Raw genomic sequence first — 22,231 nt, forward strand, 5'->3', positions numbered from 1 at the left:
CTTTTAGACTTCAGAAACACACAACAAGTAATTAAAAATGAAGATTTTTTAACCATGCGTTTTTGTGTGTGCCCGTCTCTACTACCCTACCTTTCCATAGGATCTGAGGAAGCACCAGTGATAACATCATCCTTAATATAAACCAAATCTGCACCAATGGACCGACTTTCATTTACCTGCAGTAACATTTAGGCCCAAAATGAATACTCTCCTCTGACTTAATGCAGATTTTCTACACTATATAGACAAAGTATGGGGACAGATGCTCTCTCTTTGTTTCTTCTGAAATCTAGGGAATTAAAAAAAGAGATTCTGTATGCAAGAAACTACCCATACTGTCTAGAGAAAGCCTCCCTTCTAGATTTTGGAGGATAAATTATGTCAGGATTTATTTGCATTCAGCATCAAGAGCATTAGTGAGGTCAGGATCTTGGATGATCACCATCCCACATCATCCCCTTTGGCCCACACCTGGCATAAGGCCAATAGGTTGATGTTTATCTGCTCCAGACAGTCCTTTTCTATTGGTAGTATTTCTCTACAGGGACTAGACAAGCTGTGTGTACATACAGTTTACTTTCTCTCCAGTCTACTATATATTTCTATATATTTGTATGTATTAATAATAAAGCTCTGATCTGAAGGGATTTCTTTAGGTCAGAGAAGTAATGAGCATGTTTCTCTAGAGAAATTGGTGATACGGCATTGAATAGAGTAAATAGAACATGGGGGCATTTTAATGAGCTTATAAATAGTTCCACACATCATATCAGAGTCATCTGTGGCTGAAGATGACTTACTTCCTAAGCTTCTATGCTTACTGGGTGCTGAGGTACTTTCTCACCGCTCTGGGTGTGTGCTCACAGCCATGGATGGGTTATATATGACGTGTGTGTAAATAGATTGTATTGCATTGCTGTGCATTGGCTGTGAAGTGTGTTGTAAATTATATGAAAAGGAGTTTTTGGACTTTGTTGGACTTAGACAGTCTTGTTGGACAATCTTGATGTTGGAGGAGCTAAAGCACATCTTACTGCAGATAAGAAGGTGGACACTGCAAAATGTAGAAGTACCTGCAGTTAAACATGTTAACCACATGCAGAATAATACTTGAGTATTTCCTGTGCGCTCACCATTTCACAGTTGGACGCAGAGGGTGAGCCTCAGTACTGGATGGTAAGATCATTATTTTTTTGATTAGTAAAGGTTTAAGCTCCATTAGACATCAAAGAGGCCTTCAGTGTATTTATAGTTGACTTTTAGAAATGTGCTTTGAGCACTACTCAGTTCATTTACATACAAAGCTATTTCAGCCAGGCCAGGTTTTTTGCTAGGTTGCAATTGGCCTTTTTTCTGCTGCAGTGGTCTAAGTTGACTTGGCCTGGAGCATTGTTGGAGGCATTTGTGGCACACCATGAATATTTATAAATGTGTTCAATAAATATTGATATATTGCCGTCTCCTTCGAGAACTCACTGGTCACTCCATCTACAGACACTCAAAGCCTTGGCGTAGTCATGGATGATAAGTTATCGTATTTGAGCCATGTTGCAAACATAACTCGGTCATGCAGATTTCTCCTGTACAACAAGAGAATTCGACCCTTTCTCTATAGAGAGGTCGCCCAGGTGCTATTTTAGTCTCCCGTCACTTCAAGACTTGATTATTATAACTCCCTTCTGGCTGGTCTCCCTCTATTGCACCATCAGACCCCTGTAACTTAACCAAAATGCAGCGGCATGGGTGGTCTTCAACGTTTCTAAGTTCAGCCATGTTCAGCTCCTCCTCTGCTGCGTTCTCTCTTCACTGGCTTCCTGTAGCTGCTGCCCAGGTCGTTCGATTCAAACCCCTGACATTGGCCTACAATGTACCAGCCAGCCCCTCCATACTTGATGGAGATGACGTAAAGCAAATTTGCACCAAGAGCCTTTCCAGCTTCAAGTGCGGCTCAGCCCGACCCACCATCCTTTAAGATCCATGGAAGACTTTTTCTGTCCTGCACCGAAGTGGTGGAACGAGCTTCCCCTGGGTGTCCGAACAGCAGAGTCCAACGCTTGCTGTTTTCAAACCCAAACTGAAGACCCTCCTCTTCTGAGAGGACATGGGTGAAGAGTAGAATATTATGGTCTCCATATTGACTTGTGTTTAGTCGTGTCTAAGATTAGAGGGATCTTTGATTTGTAGTCTATTTAAACTACAGTAGAAGAGGTTATTCCTGAGTAACCAGTGAAGCACTTTTTTAAGTCGGTCTGGATAAGAGTGTCTGCTAAATGCTGTAAATGTAAACGATTTATTCAGTTTGCTTGACTTGTATGATCGTTTTGTCAGAGTTATCACGCTGCAGTAAAATCACTCTGTTTTAAGGTATGGGTGCCGTGGTGCATCATCTGAATATGTTGGAGGTTCTGTGAAAGTATGACCTTTTTATAGTGTAGTAAATGTTATACTTTCATATTAGCCCAACATACACAAAGTAGCATCCCTGTCCTGTCAACTCTGAATAGGCCCTTTTTGCCAGAATAGGCCCACAACATAGCTTCAGGTGAGAAACCTTCAGAAAGCTGGTATAGATCTCACTCTGTTCTTCAGAAGATCTGTGGTTTCCAGTTACCCAGAAGTATAAAGATAAGCTTTGCTGGTAACTTAATGAATTATCTTTATGCTCAGATGCTTCTGGGAAAACTGCCCAACATCAGCCACATGGCTTCACCAACATGTCTAAAGGTGCTAGTTAATTTAAATAGTAAGTTTACTTTTGTTGAAGGCTTCTAGAGTCAAAATAAGAACTTCTGCTTTTTGTGGCTGGTTTACCAGCTCACAGTAGCCACATAGTATAGCATGACATAGGCCTAGCCTAGCATTGCGAGTGAGGGGTGTGGTTAGCTAGCTAAAGAGATTGTAGACTGTAAAAAATAATGGTGCTACAAAAGGTTCCTTTAGCGATGCCACAGAAGAACCACTTTTGGTTCCATATAGAACCATTTTTGTAATGGATGTGATCATTAATCTGATAAAGAACCTTTACAGCAAAGGAAAGATTTTATAGGTTCTTCACCCTCACACATCTCTATGACAAACATGATTCTTTATGAAATCAAAAGTGGTTTTTCTATTCACTCAAAGAAGCGTTTGTAGCACCTTTATGCTTAAAAGTGTAGTATGACCTGGTTCATTCTTTGTAATCCAGGCCAGACATGGCACCCACTTAGCTTTACTAGCTTCCACATAAGTCATTGCTGAGTGATGCTTCAAGCGGATTGCTAGTGTGAGATTTTAGCCTCTTTAGCTTTTCTTGCATATTCTCCTGAATTTGCCATTTTACAGTTACATCAGCTTTTACCAGCCTTTTCTAATGGGTGGGAATTATGTACAGTTTGGGGTGTAAATCTAACAGGTCAAGACGATTGGGTGACAGCTTTGAGGTTCTATAATTGGTTGTTTTCCAGTTCTGTTTTGGTTCTGTTGAATGTTTGAGGTTCATGGCCCATCACTTCCATGTCCAGAACTCTCAATATTAAACAATGTTTTATTGTCTTTTATGCATTTTTTTAAATACATTATGTTGATCTCTATACTTAATGAAAAATGGTAAACAGCTGATTTCACACACACATATACATACATATATACACTGCTAAAAAAAAAAAACACTCAAATAACACATCCTAGATCTGAATGAATGAAATATTCTCATTGAATACTTTGTTCTGTACAAAGTTGAATGTGCTGAGAACAAAAACACACCAAAATTGTCAATGGAAATCAAATTTATTAACCAATGGATGCCTGGATTTGGAGTCACACACAAAATTAAAGTGGAAAAACACACTACAGGCTGATCCAACTTTGATGTAATGTCCTTAAAACAAGTCAAAATGAGGCTCAGTATTGTGTTTGGCCTCCACATGCCTGTATGACCTCCATACAATGCCTGGGCATGCTCCTGATGAGGTGGTGGATGGTCTCTTGAGGGATCTCTTCCCAGACCTGGACTAAAGCATCCACCAACTTCTGGACAGTCTATGGTGCAATGTGACGGATGGAACGAGACACAATGTCCCAGATGTGCTCAATTGGATCCAAGTCTGGGGAACGGGCGGGCAAGTCCATAGCTTCAATGACTTCATCAAGCAGGAACTGCTGACACACTCCAGCCACATAAGGTCTAGCATTGTCCTGCATTAGGAGGAACCCAGGGCCAACCGCACCATTATATGGTCTCACAAGGGGTCTGAGGATCTCATCTCGGTACCTAATGGCAGTCAGTCTACCTCTGGTGAGCACATGGAGGGCTGTGCGGCCCTCCAAAGAAATGCCACCCCACACCATTACTGACCCACTGCCAAACCAGTCATGCTGAAGGATGTTGCAGGCAGCAGATCACTTTCCACGGCATCTCCAGACTCTGTCACATCTGTCACATGTGCTCAGTGTGAACCTGCTTTCATCTGTGAAGAGCACAGGGCGCCAGTGACGAATTTGCCAATCCTGCTGTTCTCTGGCAAATGCCAAGCGTCCTGCACGGTGTTGGGCTGTGAGCACAACCCCCATCTGCAGATGTCGGGCCCTCATACCCTCCTCATGGAGTCGGTTTCTAACCGTTTGTGCAGACACATGCACAATTGTGACCTGCTGGAGGTCATTTTGCAGGGCTCTGGCAGAGCTCCTCCTGTTCCCCCTTGCACAAAGGCGGAGGTAGCGGTCCTGCTGCTGGGTTGTTGCCCTCTTACGGCCTCCTCCACAACTCCTGGTGTACTGGCCTGTCTCCTGGTAGCGCCTCCAGCCTCTGGACACTCGCTGACAGACTAAGCAAACCTTCTTGCCACAGCTCGCATTGATGTGCCATCCTGGATGAGCTGCACTACCTCAGCCACTTGTGTGGGTTGTAGAGTCCATCTCATGCTACCACGAGTGAGAAAGCACCACCAACATTCAAAAGTGATCAAAACATCAACCAGAAAGCATAGGTACTGAGAAATGGTCTGTAGTCCCCACCTGCAGAACCACTCCTTTATTGAGTGTGTCTTGCTATTTGTCAATAATTTCCACCTGTTGTCCATTCCATTTGCACAACAGCATGTGAAATTGATTGTCAATCAGTGTTGTTTCCTAAGTGGACAGTTTGATTTCACAGAAGTTTGATTTATTGTGAATATTGTGTTGTTTAAGTGTTATATATATACACACACATACACACACACACATATACATGCATACACACATGCTGTACCACTGGGAAAATAAAAAAAAAATATTGCACTCAATACAATACTCTTTTCCTGATTTTGTAGGCCAATATGACAACCCCACTCAGATTGGCTCCTCCTCCTCTTTTTCTTCTGCTCATAATTGCAGGTGAGTACATATATCCTACTGTAACACTGGATTTGTTTTTATTTGCAAGGCTTTTACATTTTTACAACACTGACAAAAGTGTGTGTAATGTTCAAATGCTCAAGCCTCTGTAATCAGATCTTTGCTTCTTCATATATTTCAGGAGTTTCTGGAGTAGAGTGGAGTGTGAAATACAACCAGCAGGAAATCTGTGCTTTAAAAGGATCTACAGTGTTTATGAACGGCATTTTTACACTCCCACAAGACCTTACAGTGACCGAGACATTCTGGTTCATAGATCCAGATCAGGATGTGGAGCCGGCTGATCTGAGTAAAGGCCCAGATTACTCAGGCAGGGTTGAGTATTTCACTAATGAACAGAAACACTTCTCCCTCAAACTAAGTAATGTAATGAAGAAGGATGAAAAAGAGTACTACTTCAGAATTATCACAAATTTAGAGAAAGAAAGATGGAAAGGGGTACCTGGAGTTAAGCTGAAGGTTACAGGTAAGGCAATGGTTTCTGTATATTGTGTTTATACCTGTGAAATTACACATTAACAATCCATGCAATAACAAAATAACTACTAGTGATGTATTCATCGTTATAGATGGATTGCAGTAATACAGCTTATGTAAATACACAAGCTGTAAACTTTGTTTTTTACTTATGTAATTATACAACTACTTTATTACACAGTTAATAAGGCAAAGTAAATATTATATCTACTGTTAAATCTAGATATTTTCAGATTTTCTGCATTTGTGTTGTCTTAGAGCTTCATGTAGAATCCCCTGGAGAAGTGACTGAGGGACGAACAGTAGTTCTGATGTGTAAAACCACCTGCAGTCTGACTGATCCAACATTCATCTGGTTTAAAAATGGACGTCCTTTAACCACAAAGACCATCAAGAACAACCAGCTCCACCTGCAAACAGTCAGCAGTGAGGATGCAGGCAGTTATAGCTGTGCTGTAAGAGGATCTGAACATCTACCCTCTACTGCTCAAACTCTCAGAGTCAGATGTGAGTAAAGTCTACATTCTTCACTAAACTCTGGGAATGGTTGAACTACACAGTGACATTAGATATTAGCAAGAGACACTAAAGTCATATCTGTCTCTAGATCCTCCAAAGAGTGTCTCAGTGTCCATCAGTCCCTCTGGAGGAATAGTGGAGGGCAGTTCAGTGACTCTGACCTGCAGCAGTGATGCAAACCCACCTGTGAAGATCTACACCTGGTTTAAAGGATCATCATCAGTAGGAAAAGGAGAAACTTACAGCATTCCCAACATCAGCTCTGGGGACAATGGAGGATACACATGCCAGAGTCGTAATGAAGTTGGAGAGAGAAGCTCCACTGCTGTCTATTTAAATGTTCTTTGTACGTTGGTGATGATTTCTAAGACTCAAGACTCTGTTAGATGATTTCCTGAATCTACTCTAAATGATCTTCTCCTGTCTGTAATAGATCCTCCAAGGATGGTTTCAGTGTCCATCAGTTCGTCTGAAGAAATAATAGACTCTGTGAATCTGACATGCAGCAGTGATGCAAACCCACCAGTGGAGATCTTCACCTGGTTTAAAGAAGGTGGAAGCTCACCTGTTGGGTCTGGACACACTTACAGTCCTCCACAGAGTGGATCATACTACTGCCAGGCTCAGAATCAACATGGAGCTCAGAGATCAGCTGCCAAGCAAGTCATTTTGAAAGGTAAACACATGTTTTTATTATAGTTATTATCCATGGTTTGTAAATGATACATTGTCTCATTAAGTGCCTAGTTGGTGTACCATAGCAGGTTAGAGTATTTTACACATAGGACGTTAGAATCCAATTCTTTGGCTGGACAAGCCCACTACAGAACACTGTTACTAGTCAGTGGGCAAGATTCCTAACTCCACATTCTTTTACAGGTGGAACATCCCCACCACAAGACTGTGGAGCTTGTAGCTTTAAAATGGAGCTCTGTGTGCTTGCTGAGATATGACCAAAAATGTTCTTCTTATGTTTGATTAGTAGTTGTTAGACCATAGGGCCAGCCTAAATGACACCACATAAAACACACAATTTTGGAGACAGCTCTAGAATGGCACAACCATCTAATTGTTGGCTTGTCAAGTGTGCAGAGATCATTAGTTCAAATCTAGTCAGCTCCACAGCCCTCCATAAGTAGGAGTCTGCATTTACTGTAGGTAGGCCTCCACTATGTGATAGGGAGTCCTCTAACCTGCAGATGGGAAAATCAAAAATAAATAAATAAATAAATAAATAAATAAATAAAAATCAGGTTAAAATGTAGAGACTGGTGTTGTTTTCTGGTTGTGTGTAAGTTTGACTGTTACCTGTATGTCAGCAGACCACTCTGTGATTCTTTACACATGTGTTGGAGTCGGAGTTTGTGGGATTGCAGCTTTTCTTACTGTAGTTTTCTGCATGAGGTCAGAATCACTATCCTACATCATACTATAATTCAATTACTTTATTTTTTAGATGATTTGGTTGCATAAGTTAAAAATGAACAACATTAAGATAAACACTGTAGAATAACAATATAGATGCCAACTGTTTTCTGAGAGCAGGAGAAAGAGACAGAACAGAAATATGGAGGACCATGCATTTGGGGTGAGTACCTACAGAGTTCTAGATGTAAGATAATGATAGGACTTTTTTACTACAGCACATCAAAAAGGAGAGGAGGAAATAAAATTATGTTTTTTCTATAATGGGTAAAAAAAAGCTCTTTCTGGGATTATCTTAGCTAATTACTATTACTATTTTGAAATTAATTTGAAATTACCTCAGGATTATTTTCCAATGATGTTATCCTGAGGTAGATACTAGTCTGATTAATCTTCTTGAGATAATATCCTAAACTCCTGAGATAATTATATCATTATCCCATAAATGCGATCTTCCTAAGTCTCTAAATTGTGCACCTCTCTATGGAGGTCAAGTTCCATTAGACTAGTTCCCATCACAGATGCACAACTTCCAACACCCCTGAACAACATGTCTGAAAAACAGGAAATGGGGAAAGAATAGTGAGTGGCGTAAAGTTGGAATTGCACTTAAGTGCACTTAGGTAATTTTTCTTGAGGTAATTACCTTGGGATAATTAATTTGAGAAAAAAAATCTCCTTTTCCTTTTCTTTTTTTTTTATCTTTCTGTTCTGCAGAACATCGGTCATAACCCCTCATCCGGTATTCCAGACTACATAAATGTAGAAGTGAGTTCATGATGTTAAAAAGTAATCAGACTTTTGCACTTGATGTACAAGTAAGAGTTCAGATAATAGATGATACTATCAAACAATGTTTCTATCCCAACTACACCAAAACAGAGCTGTAAAATGGGTCATAATTTACATAAACCACACCCACTAGAAAAAGCACCAGGTGTGGCACTGATTACCCCTAGGATTTCTGGGGATTGGAGTTCCCTTGGGTAACAGTGCCTCGCTGCCGTCGCCCTCTGCTGGTAGGCAGTGGCAGACAGTGATTCCTTACACCATCATCACAAATATTATCTCCGGATAATTATCTTAAACCCATTTAAAATATTTACAGAAAACACAATGTCCTTTTCAGGGACGCGTTCTTAACCCTTGTTGGATCCTTTTCTGACCTGTTCATTAACTCTCTTCTCTGCAGGCCATTAAAGACAATGCACACCCCTCTGAGGATGATGCTTCCAGTATTCCAGACTACGAGAGCATAGAAGTGAGTTCAAGATGTTTAAGAGTGATCAGACTCAGCAGTTAGCAAGTGATGATGCAGATCGCAGTACTTCAGGAAATGTGAACGACTTATGTTTTCTTTATAATTATTTTACTGGTCAAATGTTTGTGGACACCCTTTTTAATGAATGCATTTAGCTACTTTAAGTTGCACCCTTTGCTGACGCAGATGTGCAAATGCACACACACAGCTGGCAAAAACAAAAATAGAACAAACAATGAATGAGCTTTGCTGCATTACCAACTCTACACTGTAGATGGCACCAATATGCCTTGTACTATTTTCTCCCCATTTCCTGTGTCCAGAGGTGATGGAAGTTGTGTATCTAAAGTGCTATATCAAAATATAGCACTTTATTTTGAACTTGTTCTCAAATCCTAAATCCTATAGCTGTGAAGTCATCCAGATTAGAATAAAAATATCTCAGTTGTATTAGTGTTACCCTTCCTATTCCCCACATACATTATATATATATATAACTCTGATAGAGTGATGAACACAACTTCCGTCCTCCTGATGACGATGTGTCCAGTATTCCAGAAATAAGTTCTAGAATAATCAGATATATTTCACTGATGCTTAGTTTAATGTAGCTGAACTAAAGTCAATTGTATTTTACACTATTAACTATGTGTTTCTGTGTGTACTCTGCTCTACTTCTTCACCTATCCACAGGATTTAAGGAAGCACCAGTGAGAACATCTCCTCCGACATCTTCCAAACCAGCCCCAACAATGAAGCGACTTTTTACTTGCAAAGCTTTCATTTCCTTGCAGAATTTAAATTTTGGGCCATTTAAACCCAGATATAACCTGAATATATTAATATACTCCAATGACCTAAAGCAGACTTTCTACACTATATGGGCAAAAGTATTGGGACACCTGCTCATGCACTGTTTCTTTTGAAATCAAAGGAATAAAAAACAATTTCTCCTGATTTTGTTGGAGTAACTGTCTCTACTGTCCAGAGAAGGTGGCTTTCTACTAGATTCTAGAGGAGCATTGCTGTGAGGATTTAATTGCATTCAGTGACAATATCATTAGTGAGGTCAGGATCTCAAACCCAACTCCCTGACTCATCCCAAAAGTATTGGCTGGAGCACCACCCATCATTCCATCCTCAATGCTGGGGGGCTTTATACCCTTCTGGCCCACCCCTGGCATCTGGCATGGTGGCATTAGGTTCATGCTTATATGCTCTAAAGAGTCCTATTCTATTCTCTACAGGGACTAGACTCATTGTCATCAATGGGTGCAACAAAAATTAGCTGAATGCCTACATTAGAATGGGTGTCCACAAACATTTGGACATATAGTGTACCTCTATGAAATATATGAAATTCTGATAGCTCCTTTAAATGTCCTAATGTGAATGTAGTGTAAAAGCTCTAAGACTGTGTTACTTTACTTCAAGCTTTCTTCAAGCTTCATCTCTATATCTTTCTTTGCTTGAAAAATAAAGTTTATATAAACTATACCGAACATGCAGAACTGTTTTTTTTTTCTGTGGACTGAATAGTCTAGTTGTTGAAAATGAATAGAACTGTATCATCAATACATTTCACGGCTGATTTGAGGGGTTTCCTGAGTTCAGAGAAGTGGTAAGAGTATTCCTCTACAGATACTATTGATTTGATACTGAAAAGGGTAAAGAACACATGGCGACATTTTAAAGAGCTTAGTCTACTGCAATGATGTTTTTCCTGGTTTATTACTTTTACTGGTTTTGAAGTAGTTCTCAAGGTACACTGTATGGACAAAGGTATTGGACACACCTCTTAATGAATGAATTCAGGTGTTTCATTCTTTCCTATAGCCACATGTGATAAAATCAAGAACCTAGCCAAGCAGTTTACCTTCCAACAGTCTGCCTTTTTCTTCCCTCCTAGATATTCTACAATTAACTGTGAGTTGTATTATTAATAATGTGAAATTTGGTGCATTACTCACTCTGCCCTAAAGATGACTTTTAATACAGTCTTTCGAAGCCCTCGGCCGTTTGTCCAGTGTTGGAAGTTAAACCTCAGTTTAAGATTATTTCCATGTCCTTTTGAGGACTTTAGGATGATGCTTGAATACATAAAACAAAACAAAAAAAATATGATGCTTTTCTGACCTTATCTTTAACTCTATGTTTTGCAGAATGTCAGACACAATGCCTATCCTCCTGATGTTGACTTAATGCAGATGTTCTACACTATATAGACAAAAGTATTGGGACATATAATAGGGAATTATTAGGGAAGATTTTGAAGGAGCAATTATGTCAGGATTTATTTGCATTCAGCAGCAAGAGCATTAGTGAGGTCAGGATCTTGGATGATCACCGTCCCACATCATCCCCTTTAGCCCACGCCTGGCATAAGGCCAATAGGTTGATGTTTATTTTCTCCAGACAGGTCCTTTTCTATTGGTAGTATTTCTCTACAGGGACTAGACAAGCTGTGTGTACATTTGCACATACTGTATGTGTCAGCAATGCATGCAGCTTAAAGTTGCTAAATGCATTCATTAGAAGGAGTGTCAACAAACATTGACATGGTGTAAAACAAAAAGCTCCCAACATCCAAATGTAAATGTCGTGCAACATCTCTTAGATTCAGTGTGTTAGTTTACTTGCTTTCCAGTCTTCTACATATATATGTATGTATTAATAATAAAGCTTATATAAACTATACAAACATGTAGAACTGTTGTTGTCTGTGGACTGATCTCTCTCGTAGTCTAATAGAAAGAGAACTTGACCTCATAAAGAAAGTTCACTGCCGATCTGAAGGGGTTTCTTTAGGTCACAGAAGTAATGAGCATGTTCCTCTAGAGAAATTGGTGATATGGCATTGAATAGAGTAAATAGAACATGGGGACATTTTAATGAACTTAGAAATAGTTCCACACATCATATCAGAGTCATCTGTGGCTGAGGATGACTTACTTCCTAACCTTCTATGCTTACTGGGTGCTGAGGTACTTTCTCACCACTCTGGGTGTGTGCTCACAGCCATGGATGGGTTATATATATGTGTAAATAGGTTGTATTGCAATGCTGAGCAATGGTTGTGAAGTGTGTTTCAAATGAAATGAAAAGGCGTCTTTGTTGGACTTAGACAGTCTTGATGTTGAAGCTAAAGCACACCTTGAAGGTGGTCACTGCAAAATGTAGAAGTACCTTCAGTTAAACATGTTAACCACATCCAGGATAATACTTGAGTATTTCCTGTGCGCTCACCATTTCACAGTTGGACGCAGAGGGTGAGCTTAAGTACTGGACGGTAAGTTCACTATTTTTTTAGATTAGTAAATGTTTAAGCTCCATTAGACATCAAAGAAGCATTAAATGTATTTATAGTTGATTTTTAGAAATGTGCTTTGAGCACTATTCAGTTCATTTACATACAAAGCTATTTCAGTCGGGCCAGTTTTTTTTTTGCTTGCTTGCAATTGGGTGTTTTCCTGCTGCAGTTGTCCAAGTTGTCTTGGCCTGGAGCATTGTTAGAGGCATTTGTGGCACACCATGAATATTTATAAATGTGTTTAATATTGATATATGGCCGTCTCCTTCGAGAACTCACTGTTCACTCCATCTACAGAAGCATGAAGCCTTGGTGTAGTCATGGATAATAAGTTATTGTATTCTGCAAAAGTAACTCAGTCATGCAGATTTCTCCTGTACAACATCCAGAGAATTCAAACTTTCCTCTCTAGAGAGGTCGCCCAGGTGCTTGTTCAGTCTCTCATCACTTTAAGACTTGATTATTGTAACCATCTTATGGCTGGTCTACCTCTATTGCACCATCAGACCCCTGCAACTTAACCAGAATACAGCGGCATGGGTCGTCTTCAATGTTTGTAAAATCAGCCATGTTCAGCTCCTCCTCTGCTGCGTTCTCTCTCCACTGGCTGCCTGTAGCTGCTGCCCAGGTCTTTCGATTCAAACCCCTGACTCTGGTCTACAAAGCCAAGACTGGACCAGCCAGCCCCTCCGTACTTGATAACAAATGTCAAAAGCCAATTTGCACCAAGAGTCCTTTTAGCTTCAAGTACGGCTCGGCTAGACTTGCCATCCTTTAAGCTCCACGGAGGACGAGCATCCAGACTTTTTACTGTCCTGCACCGAAGTGGTAGAACGAGCTTCCCCTGGGTGTCCGAACAGCAGAGTCCAACACCCGCTGTCCTCAAACCCAGACTGAAGACCCTCCTCTTCTGAGAGTACTTGGGTGAAGAGTAGAGTATTATGGGCTCCATATTGACTTGTGTTTAGTCGTGTCTAAGATTAGAGGGATCTTTGATTTGTAGTCTATTTAAACTACAGTAGATGAGGTTATTCTTGAGTAAACAGTGAAGCACTTTTTTAAGTCGGTCTGGATAAGTGTGTCTGCTAAATGCTGTAAATGAAAACGATTTATTCAGTTTGCTTGACTCGTTTGGTCAAAGTTACCACGCTGCAGTAAAATCACTCTGTTTTAAGGTACGGGTGCCGTGGTGCATCATCTGAATATGTTGGAGGTTCTGTGAAAGTATGACCTTTTTATGGTGTAGTGAATGTTCTACTTTAATTTTAGCCCAACATACACAAAGTAGCATCCCTGTCCTGTCCACCTTTTGCCAGAATAGGCCCACAACATAGCTTCAGGTGAGAAACCTTCAGAAAGCTGGTATAGATCTCACTCTGTTCTTCAGAAGATCTGTGGTTTCCAGTTACCCAGAAGTATAAAGATAAGCTTTACTGGTAACTTAATGAATTATCTTTGTGCTCAGATGCTTCTGGGAAAACTGCCCAACATCAGCCACATGGCTTCACCAACATGTCTAAAGGTGCTATTAAGTTATTTAAATAGTAAGTTTACTTTTGTTGAAGGCTTGTAGAGTCAAAATGATAACTTCTGATTTTTGTGGCTGGTTTACCAGCTCACAGTAGCCACATAGTATAGCATGACATAGGCCCAGCCTAGCATTACGAGTGAGGGGTGTGGTTAGCTAGCTAAAGAGATTGTAGACTGTAAAAAATAATGGTGCTACAAAAGGTTCCTTTAGCGATGCCACAGAAGAACCACTTTTGGTTCCATATAGAACCATTTTTGTAATGGATGTGATCATTAATCTGATTAACAACCTTTACAGCAAAGGAAAGATTTTTTGGAACTTTTATAGGTTCTTCACCCTCACACATCTCTATGACAAACATGGTTCTTTATAGAACCAAAAGTGGTTCTTCTATTCACTTAAAGAAGCATTTGTAGCACCTTTATGTTTAAGACTGTACTATGCCCTGGTAGGGTCAGCTTTTAACCCATCAATCTTTGTATTCCAGGCCAGACATCGCACCCACTTAGCTTTACTAGCTTCCCCATAAGTCATTGCAGAGTGATGCTTCAAGTGGATTACTAGTGTCAGATTCTAGCCTCTTTAGCCTTGATTGCATATTTTCCTGAAGTTGCCATTTTATAGTTTCATCAGCTTTGACCAGCCTTTTCTAGTGGTTGGGGAATATGTACATTTAAGAAGTCAAGACGATTGGATGACAGCTTTGAGGTTCTGAAATTGGTTGTTTTCCAGTTCTGTTTTGGTTCTGTTGAATGTTCCCTTCAAGGAAGTGTTTGAGGTTCATGGCCCATCACTTTCATGTTCAGAACTCTCAATATTAAACAATGTTTTATTTGTTTATTTGTTTTATATGTATTTTTTTGAAGTACATTACGTACATCTCTATACATAATGAAAAATGGTAAACAGCTGATTTACTGAAAAAAGTATTTAGCCAGTCACCAATTGTGCAAGTTCTCCCACTTAAAAAAATGAGAGAGGCCTGTAATTGACATCATAGGTAGACCTCAACTACGAGAGACAAAATGGGAAAAAAATTCAGAAAATCACATTGTCTTATTTTTAAAGAATTTATTTGCAAATTATTTTGGTAAATAAGTATTTGGTCAATAACAAAAGTTCATATCAATACTTTGTTATATATCCTTTGTTGGCAATGACAGAGGTCAAACGTTTTCTGTAAGTCTTCACAAGGTTGGCACACGCCGTTGCTGGTATGTTGGCCCATTCCTCCATGCAGATCTCCTCTAGAGCAGTGATGTTTTGTGGCTGTCGGCGGGCAACACTGACTTCCCTCCAAAGTTTTCTATGGGGTTGAGATCTAGAGACTGGCTAGGCCACTCCAGGACCTTGCTTCTTACGAAGCCACTCCTTTGTTGCCCTGAGTCCTGGTGGCGTAGTGTGTAACTGACGGTAGCCTTTGTAATGCTGGTCCCAGCTTTCTGCAGGTCATTCACTAGGTCCCCCCGTGTGGTTCTGGGATTTTGACCACACAGGCTGAGATCTTGCGTGGAGCCCCTGATCGAGGGACATTAGCAGTGGTCTTGTAGGTCTCCCATTTTCTGATTATTGCTCCCACAGTAGATTTCTTCACACCAAGCTGCTTGCCTATTGCAGATTCAGTCTACCTGCCTGGTGCAGGTCTACAGTTTAGTTTCTGGTGTCCTTCAACAGCTCTTTGGTCTTCACCATAGTGGAGTTTGGAGTGTGACTGTTTGAGGTTGTGGGCAGGTGTCTTTTATACTGTTGACGAGTTCAAACAGGTGCCATTAATACAGGTAATGAGTGGAGGACAGAGAAGCCTATTAAAGAAGAAGATACAGGTCTGTGACAGCCAGAAATCTTGCTTGTTTGTAAGTGACCAAATACTTATTTTCCACCATTATTTGCAAATAAATTCTTTAAAAATCAGACAGTGTGATTTTCAGATTTTTTTCCCCATTTTGTCTCTCATAGTCTACCTATGATGTCAAATACAGGCCTCTCTCATCTTTTTAAGTGGGAGAACTTGCACAATTGGTGACTGACTAAATACTTTTTTTTCTCCACTGTATATAGCAAGCACTTTATAGATTCTATTTCAAAATTTTACAGTTTCATGCAAAGCTCTGGCCATCCCTGGTCAAAATAGCTTTTCCTGTCTATCATCTACCTTTATCTATCATTGCTAAAAATTGTTTAATTGCGTCTTCTCACAAGCCATATTTTTTAGATTGTTTGATATACTTATGACCATAGGCTAAAATTGAGAACTTTATTTTTGAAGTATTCAAACCTTAAATTAACTGCTTTCTTGATTTTGTAGGCTTTAATATATAGACATCACTCAGAATGGCTCCTCTTTTCCTGTTTCTTCTGCTCATGATTGAAGGTGAGATAATACATCATATATAGTAACACTGGAGGTGCCTTTGTTTGTAAGGTTCTGGTGTATTATCAATAGGGATGTCAAACAAATAAAAAAAAAGACAAAAGAAAACGGTATAGGAATGTTATTCACTCACATACCAAGTAAGTGTTATGTCATGCGATCATATTCCTTGCACTTAACATCTGTTTAGGGTTTAGGATGCTCACTTTACTTTCAATGCTCCACTGCTTCACCTCATTCATAACATTTTTGGCAGAGGTCTCAGCATGATGCCTCTCCTCCATTTTTATGACCGTTAAAGCATGTGAATGAAGTTACCACAGTTCATCTATTTTAAGTTTATCTAGATTAAGATCACATAAATGTTAACTTTAACAGCCCTAATTATTACATATTTATTTAGACATTAATATTCATAATGCATGACGGCTCCAGCCTCTGTAATCAGATCTTTACTGCATCATATGTTTCAGGAGCTTCTGGAGCAAAGTGGAGTGTGAACTACAACCAGCAGGAAATCTGTGCTTTAAAAGAATCCACAGTGTTTATGAACAGCACTTTTACACTCCCAGAAGGTCTTAATGTGATGAAGACATTCTGGTTCATAGATCCAGTTGAGGATGTGGAGCCGACTGATCTGAATAAAGTCCCAGATTACTCAGGCAGGGTGGAGTATTTCACTAATGAACAGAAACAATTCTCCCTCAAACTGAGTAATGTAATGAAGAAGGATGAAAAAGAGTATTACTTCAGGATTATCACAAATGAAGAGAAAGAAAGATGGGCAGGGATACCTGGAGTTAAGCTGAAGGTTACAGGTAAGGCAATGGTTTCTGTATATTGTGTTTATACCTGTGAAATTACACATTAACAGTCTATGCAATAACAAAATAACTACTGGTTATGTATTCATCGTTATAGATGGATTGCAGTAATACAGCTTATGTAATTACACAAGCTGTGAATTGTTTTTATACTCCTGTAATTATACAACTACTTTATTACACAATTAATAAGGCGACATAAATATTATATATACTGTTATATCTAGATATTTTCTGATTTTATGCATTTGTGTTGTCTTAGAGCTCCATGTGGAATCTCCTGGAGAAATGACTGAGGGAGAATCAGCAGATCTGACGTGTAAAACCACCTGCAGTCTGACTGATCCAACATTCATCTGGTTCAAAACTGGACAGCCTTTAACCACAAAGACCATCAAGAACAACCAGCTCCACCTGCAGACAGTCAGCAGTGAGGATGCTGGCAGGTATAGCTGTGCTGTAAGAGGATCTGAACATCTCCCCTCTACTGCTCAAAATCTCAGAGTCAGATGTGAGTAAAGTCCACATTCTTCACTAAACTCTGGGAATGGTTGAACTACACAGTGATATTAGATATTAGCAAGAAACACTAAAGTCATATCTGTCTCTAGATCCTCCAAAGAGTGTCTCAGTGTCCATCAGTCCCATTGGAGGAATAGTGGAGGGCAGTTCAGTGACTCTGACCTGCAGCAGTGAAGCAAACCCACCTGTGAAGATCTACACCTGGTTTAAAGGATCATCATCAGTAGGAAAAGGAGAAACCTACAGCATTCCCAACATCAGCTCTGAGGACAGTGGAGGATACACATGCCAGAGTCGTAATGAACATGGAGAGAGAAGCTCCACTGCTGTCTATTTAAATGTTCTGTGTATGTTGTTGATGATTTCGAAGACTCCAGACTCTGTTAGACGATTTTCTGGAACTACTCTAAATAATCTTCTCCTGTCTGCTATAGATCCTCCAAAGATGGTTTCAGTGTCCATTAGTCCCTCTGGTGAAATAGTGGAGGGCAGATCAGTGACTCTGACCTGCAGCAGTGATGCAAACCCACCTGTTAAGATCTACACCTGGTTTAAAGGATCATCATCAGTAAGAAAAGGAGAAACATACAGCATTCCCAACATCAGCTCTGAGGACAGTGGAGGATACACATGCCAGAGTCATAATGAACTTGGAGAGAGAAGCTCCACTGCTGTCTATTTAAATGTTCTGTGTAAGTTGGTGATGATTTATTAAGCTCCATTAGGTGATTTCCTAAAACAGAAGTTTCTCTGTGATCATTTTCCTTTTTATCTGTCTAATCAGATCCTCCAAGGATGGTTTCAGTGTCCATTAGTCCCTCTGGTGAAATAGTGGAGGGCAGATCAGTGACTCTGACCTGCAGCAGTGATGCAAACCCACCTGTAAAGATCCACACCTGGAATAAAGGAACATCATTAGTAGGAAAAGGAGAAACTTACAGCATTCATAACATCAGCTCTGAGGACAGTGGAGAATACACATGCCTGAGTCGTAATGAAGTTGGAGAGAGAAGCTCCACTGCTGTCTATTTAAATGTTCTGTGTATGTTGGTGATGATTTCTAAGACTCCAGACTCTGTTAGATGATTTCCTGAATCTACTCAATGATCTTCTCCTGTCTGTTATAAATCCTCCAAGGATGGTTTCAGTGTCCATCGGTTCATCTGAAGAAATAAAAGAAGACAACTCTGTGAATCTGACCTGCAGCAGTGATGCAAACCCAACAGTGGAGATCTTCACCTGGTTTAAAGAAGGTGGAAGCTCACCTGTTGGATCTGGACACACTTACAGTCCTCCACAGAGTGGATCATACTACTGCCAGGCTCAGAATCGACATGGAGCTCAGAGATCAGCTGCCAAGCAAGTCATTTTGAAAGGTAAACACATGTTTTTATTATAGTTATTATCCATGGTTTGTAATTGATGCATTGTCTCATTAAGTGCCTAGTTGGTGTACCATAGCAGGTTAGAGTATTTTACACATAGGACGTTAGGATCTAATTCTTTGGCTGGACAAGCCCACTACAGAACACTATTACTAGTCAGTGGGCAAGACTCCTAACTCCACATTCTTTTACAGGTGGAACATCCCCACCACAAGACTGTGGAGCTTGTGCATTTAACAATGGAGATCTGTGTGCTTGCTGAGATATGACCTAAAATGTTCTTCCTATGTTTGATGAGTATTTGTTAGTTGTTAGGGCCAGCCTACAGCTTGACACCACATAAAACACATAGTTTTGGATATAGCTCTAGAGTGGCGCAACCATCTAATTGCTGGCTTGTAAAGTATGCAGAGATCATTAGTTCAAATCTAGTCAGCACCACAGCCCTCCAGTCTGCATTTATTGTAGGTAGGCCTCCACTATGTGATAGGTAGTCATCTAACCTGCAGGTGGAAAAACAATCAATCAATCAATAAATAAATAAGATTAAACTGTAGAGACTCTAGTGTTGTGTTCCAGTTTCTGGTTGTGTGCAAGTTTGACTGTTACCTGTATGTCAGCAGACCACTCTGCGATTCTTTACACATGTGTTGGAGTCGGAGTTTGTGGGATTGCAGCTTTTCTCACTGTAGTTTTCTGCATGAGGTCAGAATCACTATCCTACATCATACTATAATTCAATTACTTTATTTTTGAGATGATTTGGTTGCATAAGTTAAAAATAAACAACATTAAGATAAACACTGTAGAATAACAATATAGATGCCAACTGTTTTCTGAGAGCAGGAGAAAGAGACAGAACAGAAATATGGAGGACCATGCATTTGGGGTGAGTACCTACAGAGTTCTAGATGTAAGATAATAATAGGATTTTTTTACTACAGCACATCAAAAAGGAGACGAGGAAATAAAATTATGTTTTTTCTATAATGGGTAAAAAAAGCTCTTTCTGGGATTATCTTAGCTAATTAGGGTACTATTTTGAAACTAATTTGAAATTACCTCAGGATTATTTTCCAATTATGTTATCCTGAGGTAGATACTATGATTAATCTTCTTGAGATAATATCCTAAACTCCTGAGATAATTATATCATTATCCCATAAATGTGATCTTCATAAGCCTCTAAATTGTGCATCCATGGTTGAAACTATTCTAATCGAAATGATCTAGTGGATTTTTTTATTGTAAGGGAATTTGACCATTACATAGCACTTTTTAATTTGTTCTCGGCCTCCAGTACTATAGCCAATATGTTTTCCAGAAAGCTGTAGTTACTTATGAATAATAAAAAGATACCTCCGTAATTTGTGTAAAATATAGTCTGCTTCACTTAATTAAACACATTTTACTTTTTTACATTTAAGGCATTTAGCAGACACTCTTATCCAGAGCAGCTTAGTGTTTTCCTATTAACTCAAATTTACATAGCTAGTTTGTCTCATCTAGAATCGAAGATACCTCAGGCTTAGATGCAGCCAAATACAAATACAATACAGTCATTATGGATTCATAGATATACAATGCTCATGAGTACAGTCTTTCATTTAAAATATCAATCGGCTACAATGTGATGTCTGTTTAAACAATATCTTTTTATTTGAGACCAACTTCAATATGCAGTGCTCTATGGAGGTCAAGTTCCATTAGACTAGTTCTAATCACAGATGCACCACTTCCAGCACCCCTGAACAACGTGTCTGAAAAACAGGAAATGAGGAAAGAATAGTGAGTGGCGTAAAGTTGGAATTGCACTTAATTTTATTATTTTTCTTGAGGTAATTACCTTGGGATAATTGATTTTAGAAAAACAATCTCATGCAACTCTTCCACATTTCCCCATGAATCTTTATATTTAACTCCTTTTCCTTTTCTTTTTTTTATCTCTCTGTTCTGCAGAACATCGGTCATAACCCCTCATCCGGTATTCCAGACTACATAAATGTAAAAGTGAGTTCATGATGTTAAAAAGTAATCAGACTTTTGCACTTGATGTACAAGTAAGGTTTCAGATAATAGATGATACTATCAAACAATGTTTCTGTCCTGACTACACCAAAACAGAGCTGTAAAATGGGTCATAATTTACATAAACCACACCCACTAGAAAAAGCACCACTGTTAAAGAGTGCTGGAAGTTGTGTTTCCATGACTAGAATTGTTACGGGACAGTCAGGGAGTGGACCTCAGTGAGAGCAGAGAGGAAAGCCTACAAGGACAGGCCTTATGTGATGTAAGGGTGTGGTTAATGTGACTGTGGGAGAACAGTTGCTCCCAGCTGGGTTTGAACCAGCAACCGTGGCACTGCGTCACCAGCAAGCACTGGCATTTGGTGGAAGTGCACCCCTTACAACAATTAAATAAAAAAGGAGGGAAAATCAAACAAAGGAGACACCAAGATGGTGTAGCTCAGACTTAGGACAAAAATAAATAAATGCACCACCCTCCATCTGGAGAGGGAACTAACTGAAGCAGCTCTTTAAACAATGTAACAAAGATTAAAGGTTTCTTTAAACTGTTTGATTGTTGAGCTGTGATCTCTTTCAGCTTTTCTCTACAACTCTCTTCACAACCCTGTTATTTTCTTTTCCTTTTAAACTCCTTTCTTTTCTCTTGTCAAACTTGTCACTTTTGCTCAGCTCTGGGTATCATACCAGTCAACCCTCTACAAAGGTGTGACGGAGAAGTGCCATTTGTCACAGCCTTAAATGCTGTGACTACCAGGTGTGGCACTGATTACCCCTAGGATTTCTGGGGATTGGAGCTTCCTTGGGTAACAGTGCCTCACTGCCGTCACCCTCTGCTGGTAGGCGGCGGCAGACAGTGATTCCTTACACCATCATCACAAATATTATCTCCGGATAATTATCTTAAACCCATTTAAAATATTTACAGAAAACACAATGTCCTTTTCAGGGCCGCGTTCTTAACCCTTGTTGGATCCTTTTCTGACCTGTTCATTAACTCTCTTCTCTGCAGGCCATTAAAGACAATGCACACCCCTCTGAGGATGATGCTTCCTGTATTCCAGACTACGAGAGCATAGAAGTGAGTTCAAGATGTTTAAGATTGATCAGACTCAGCAGTTAGCAAGTGATGATGCAGATCGCAGTACTTCAGGAAATGTGAACGACTTATGTTTTCTTTATAATTATTTTACTGGTCAAATG

At 39.7% G+C, this 22,231-nt stretch overlaps 1 protein-coding gene and 1 long non-coding RNA gene across 2 annotated transcripts in view; both read left to right on the top strand.

The window, feature by feature from the left end:
- Positions 1–22,231, top strand: part of LOC140536121 (sialoadhesin-like) — a gene marked incomplete at its 3' end in the record, with an annotated part of 122,623 nt that overhangs the window by 76,902 nt on the left and 23,490 nt on the right. The window contains exons 7-12 of the mRNA XM_072657768.1: positions 6,461–6,718; positions 6,806–7,048; positions 16,416–16,421; positions 17,706–17,963; positions 18,051–18,308; positions 18,401–18,658. Of these exons, the coding sequence (XP_072513869.1) occupies positions 6,461–6,718; positions 6,806–7,048; positions 16,416–16,421; positions 17,706–17,963; positions 18,051–18,308; positions 18,401–18,658 (1,281 nt within the window). The remainder of the gene's footprint in view (positions 1–6,460; positions 6,719–6,805; positions 7,049–16,415; positions 16,422–17,705; positions 17,964–18,050; positions 18,309–18,400; positions 18,659–22,231) is intronic.
- LOC140536133 (uncharacterized) lies at positions 7,856–9,949 on the top strand. Its single transcript, XR_011977581.1, has 4 exons — positions 7,856–7,960; positions 8,515–8,565; positions 8,990–9,058; positions 9,752–9,949. It is a non-coding gene; the product is annotated as an uncharacterized lncRNA (long non-coding RNA).

Source organism: Salminus brasiliensis, chromosome 15 (genome assembly GCF_030463535.1).
Source record: "Salminus brasiliensis chromosome 15, fSalBra1.hap2, whole genome shotgun sequence".
In the NCBI taxonomy this organism is placed as follows: Eukaryota; Metazoa; Chordata; class Actinopteri; order Characiformes; family Bryconidae; genus Salminus; species Salminus brasiliensis.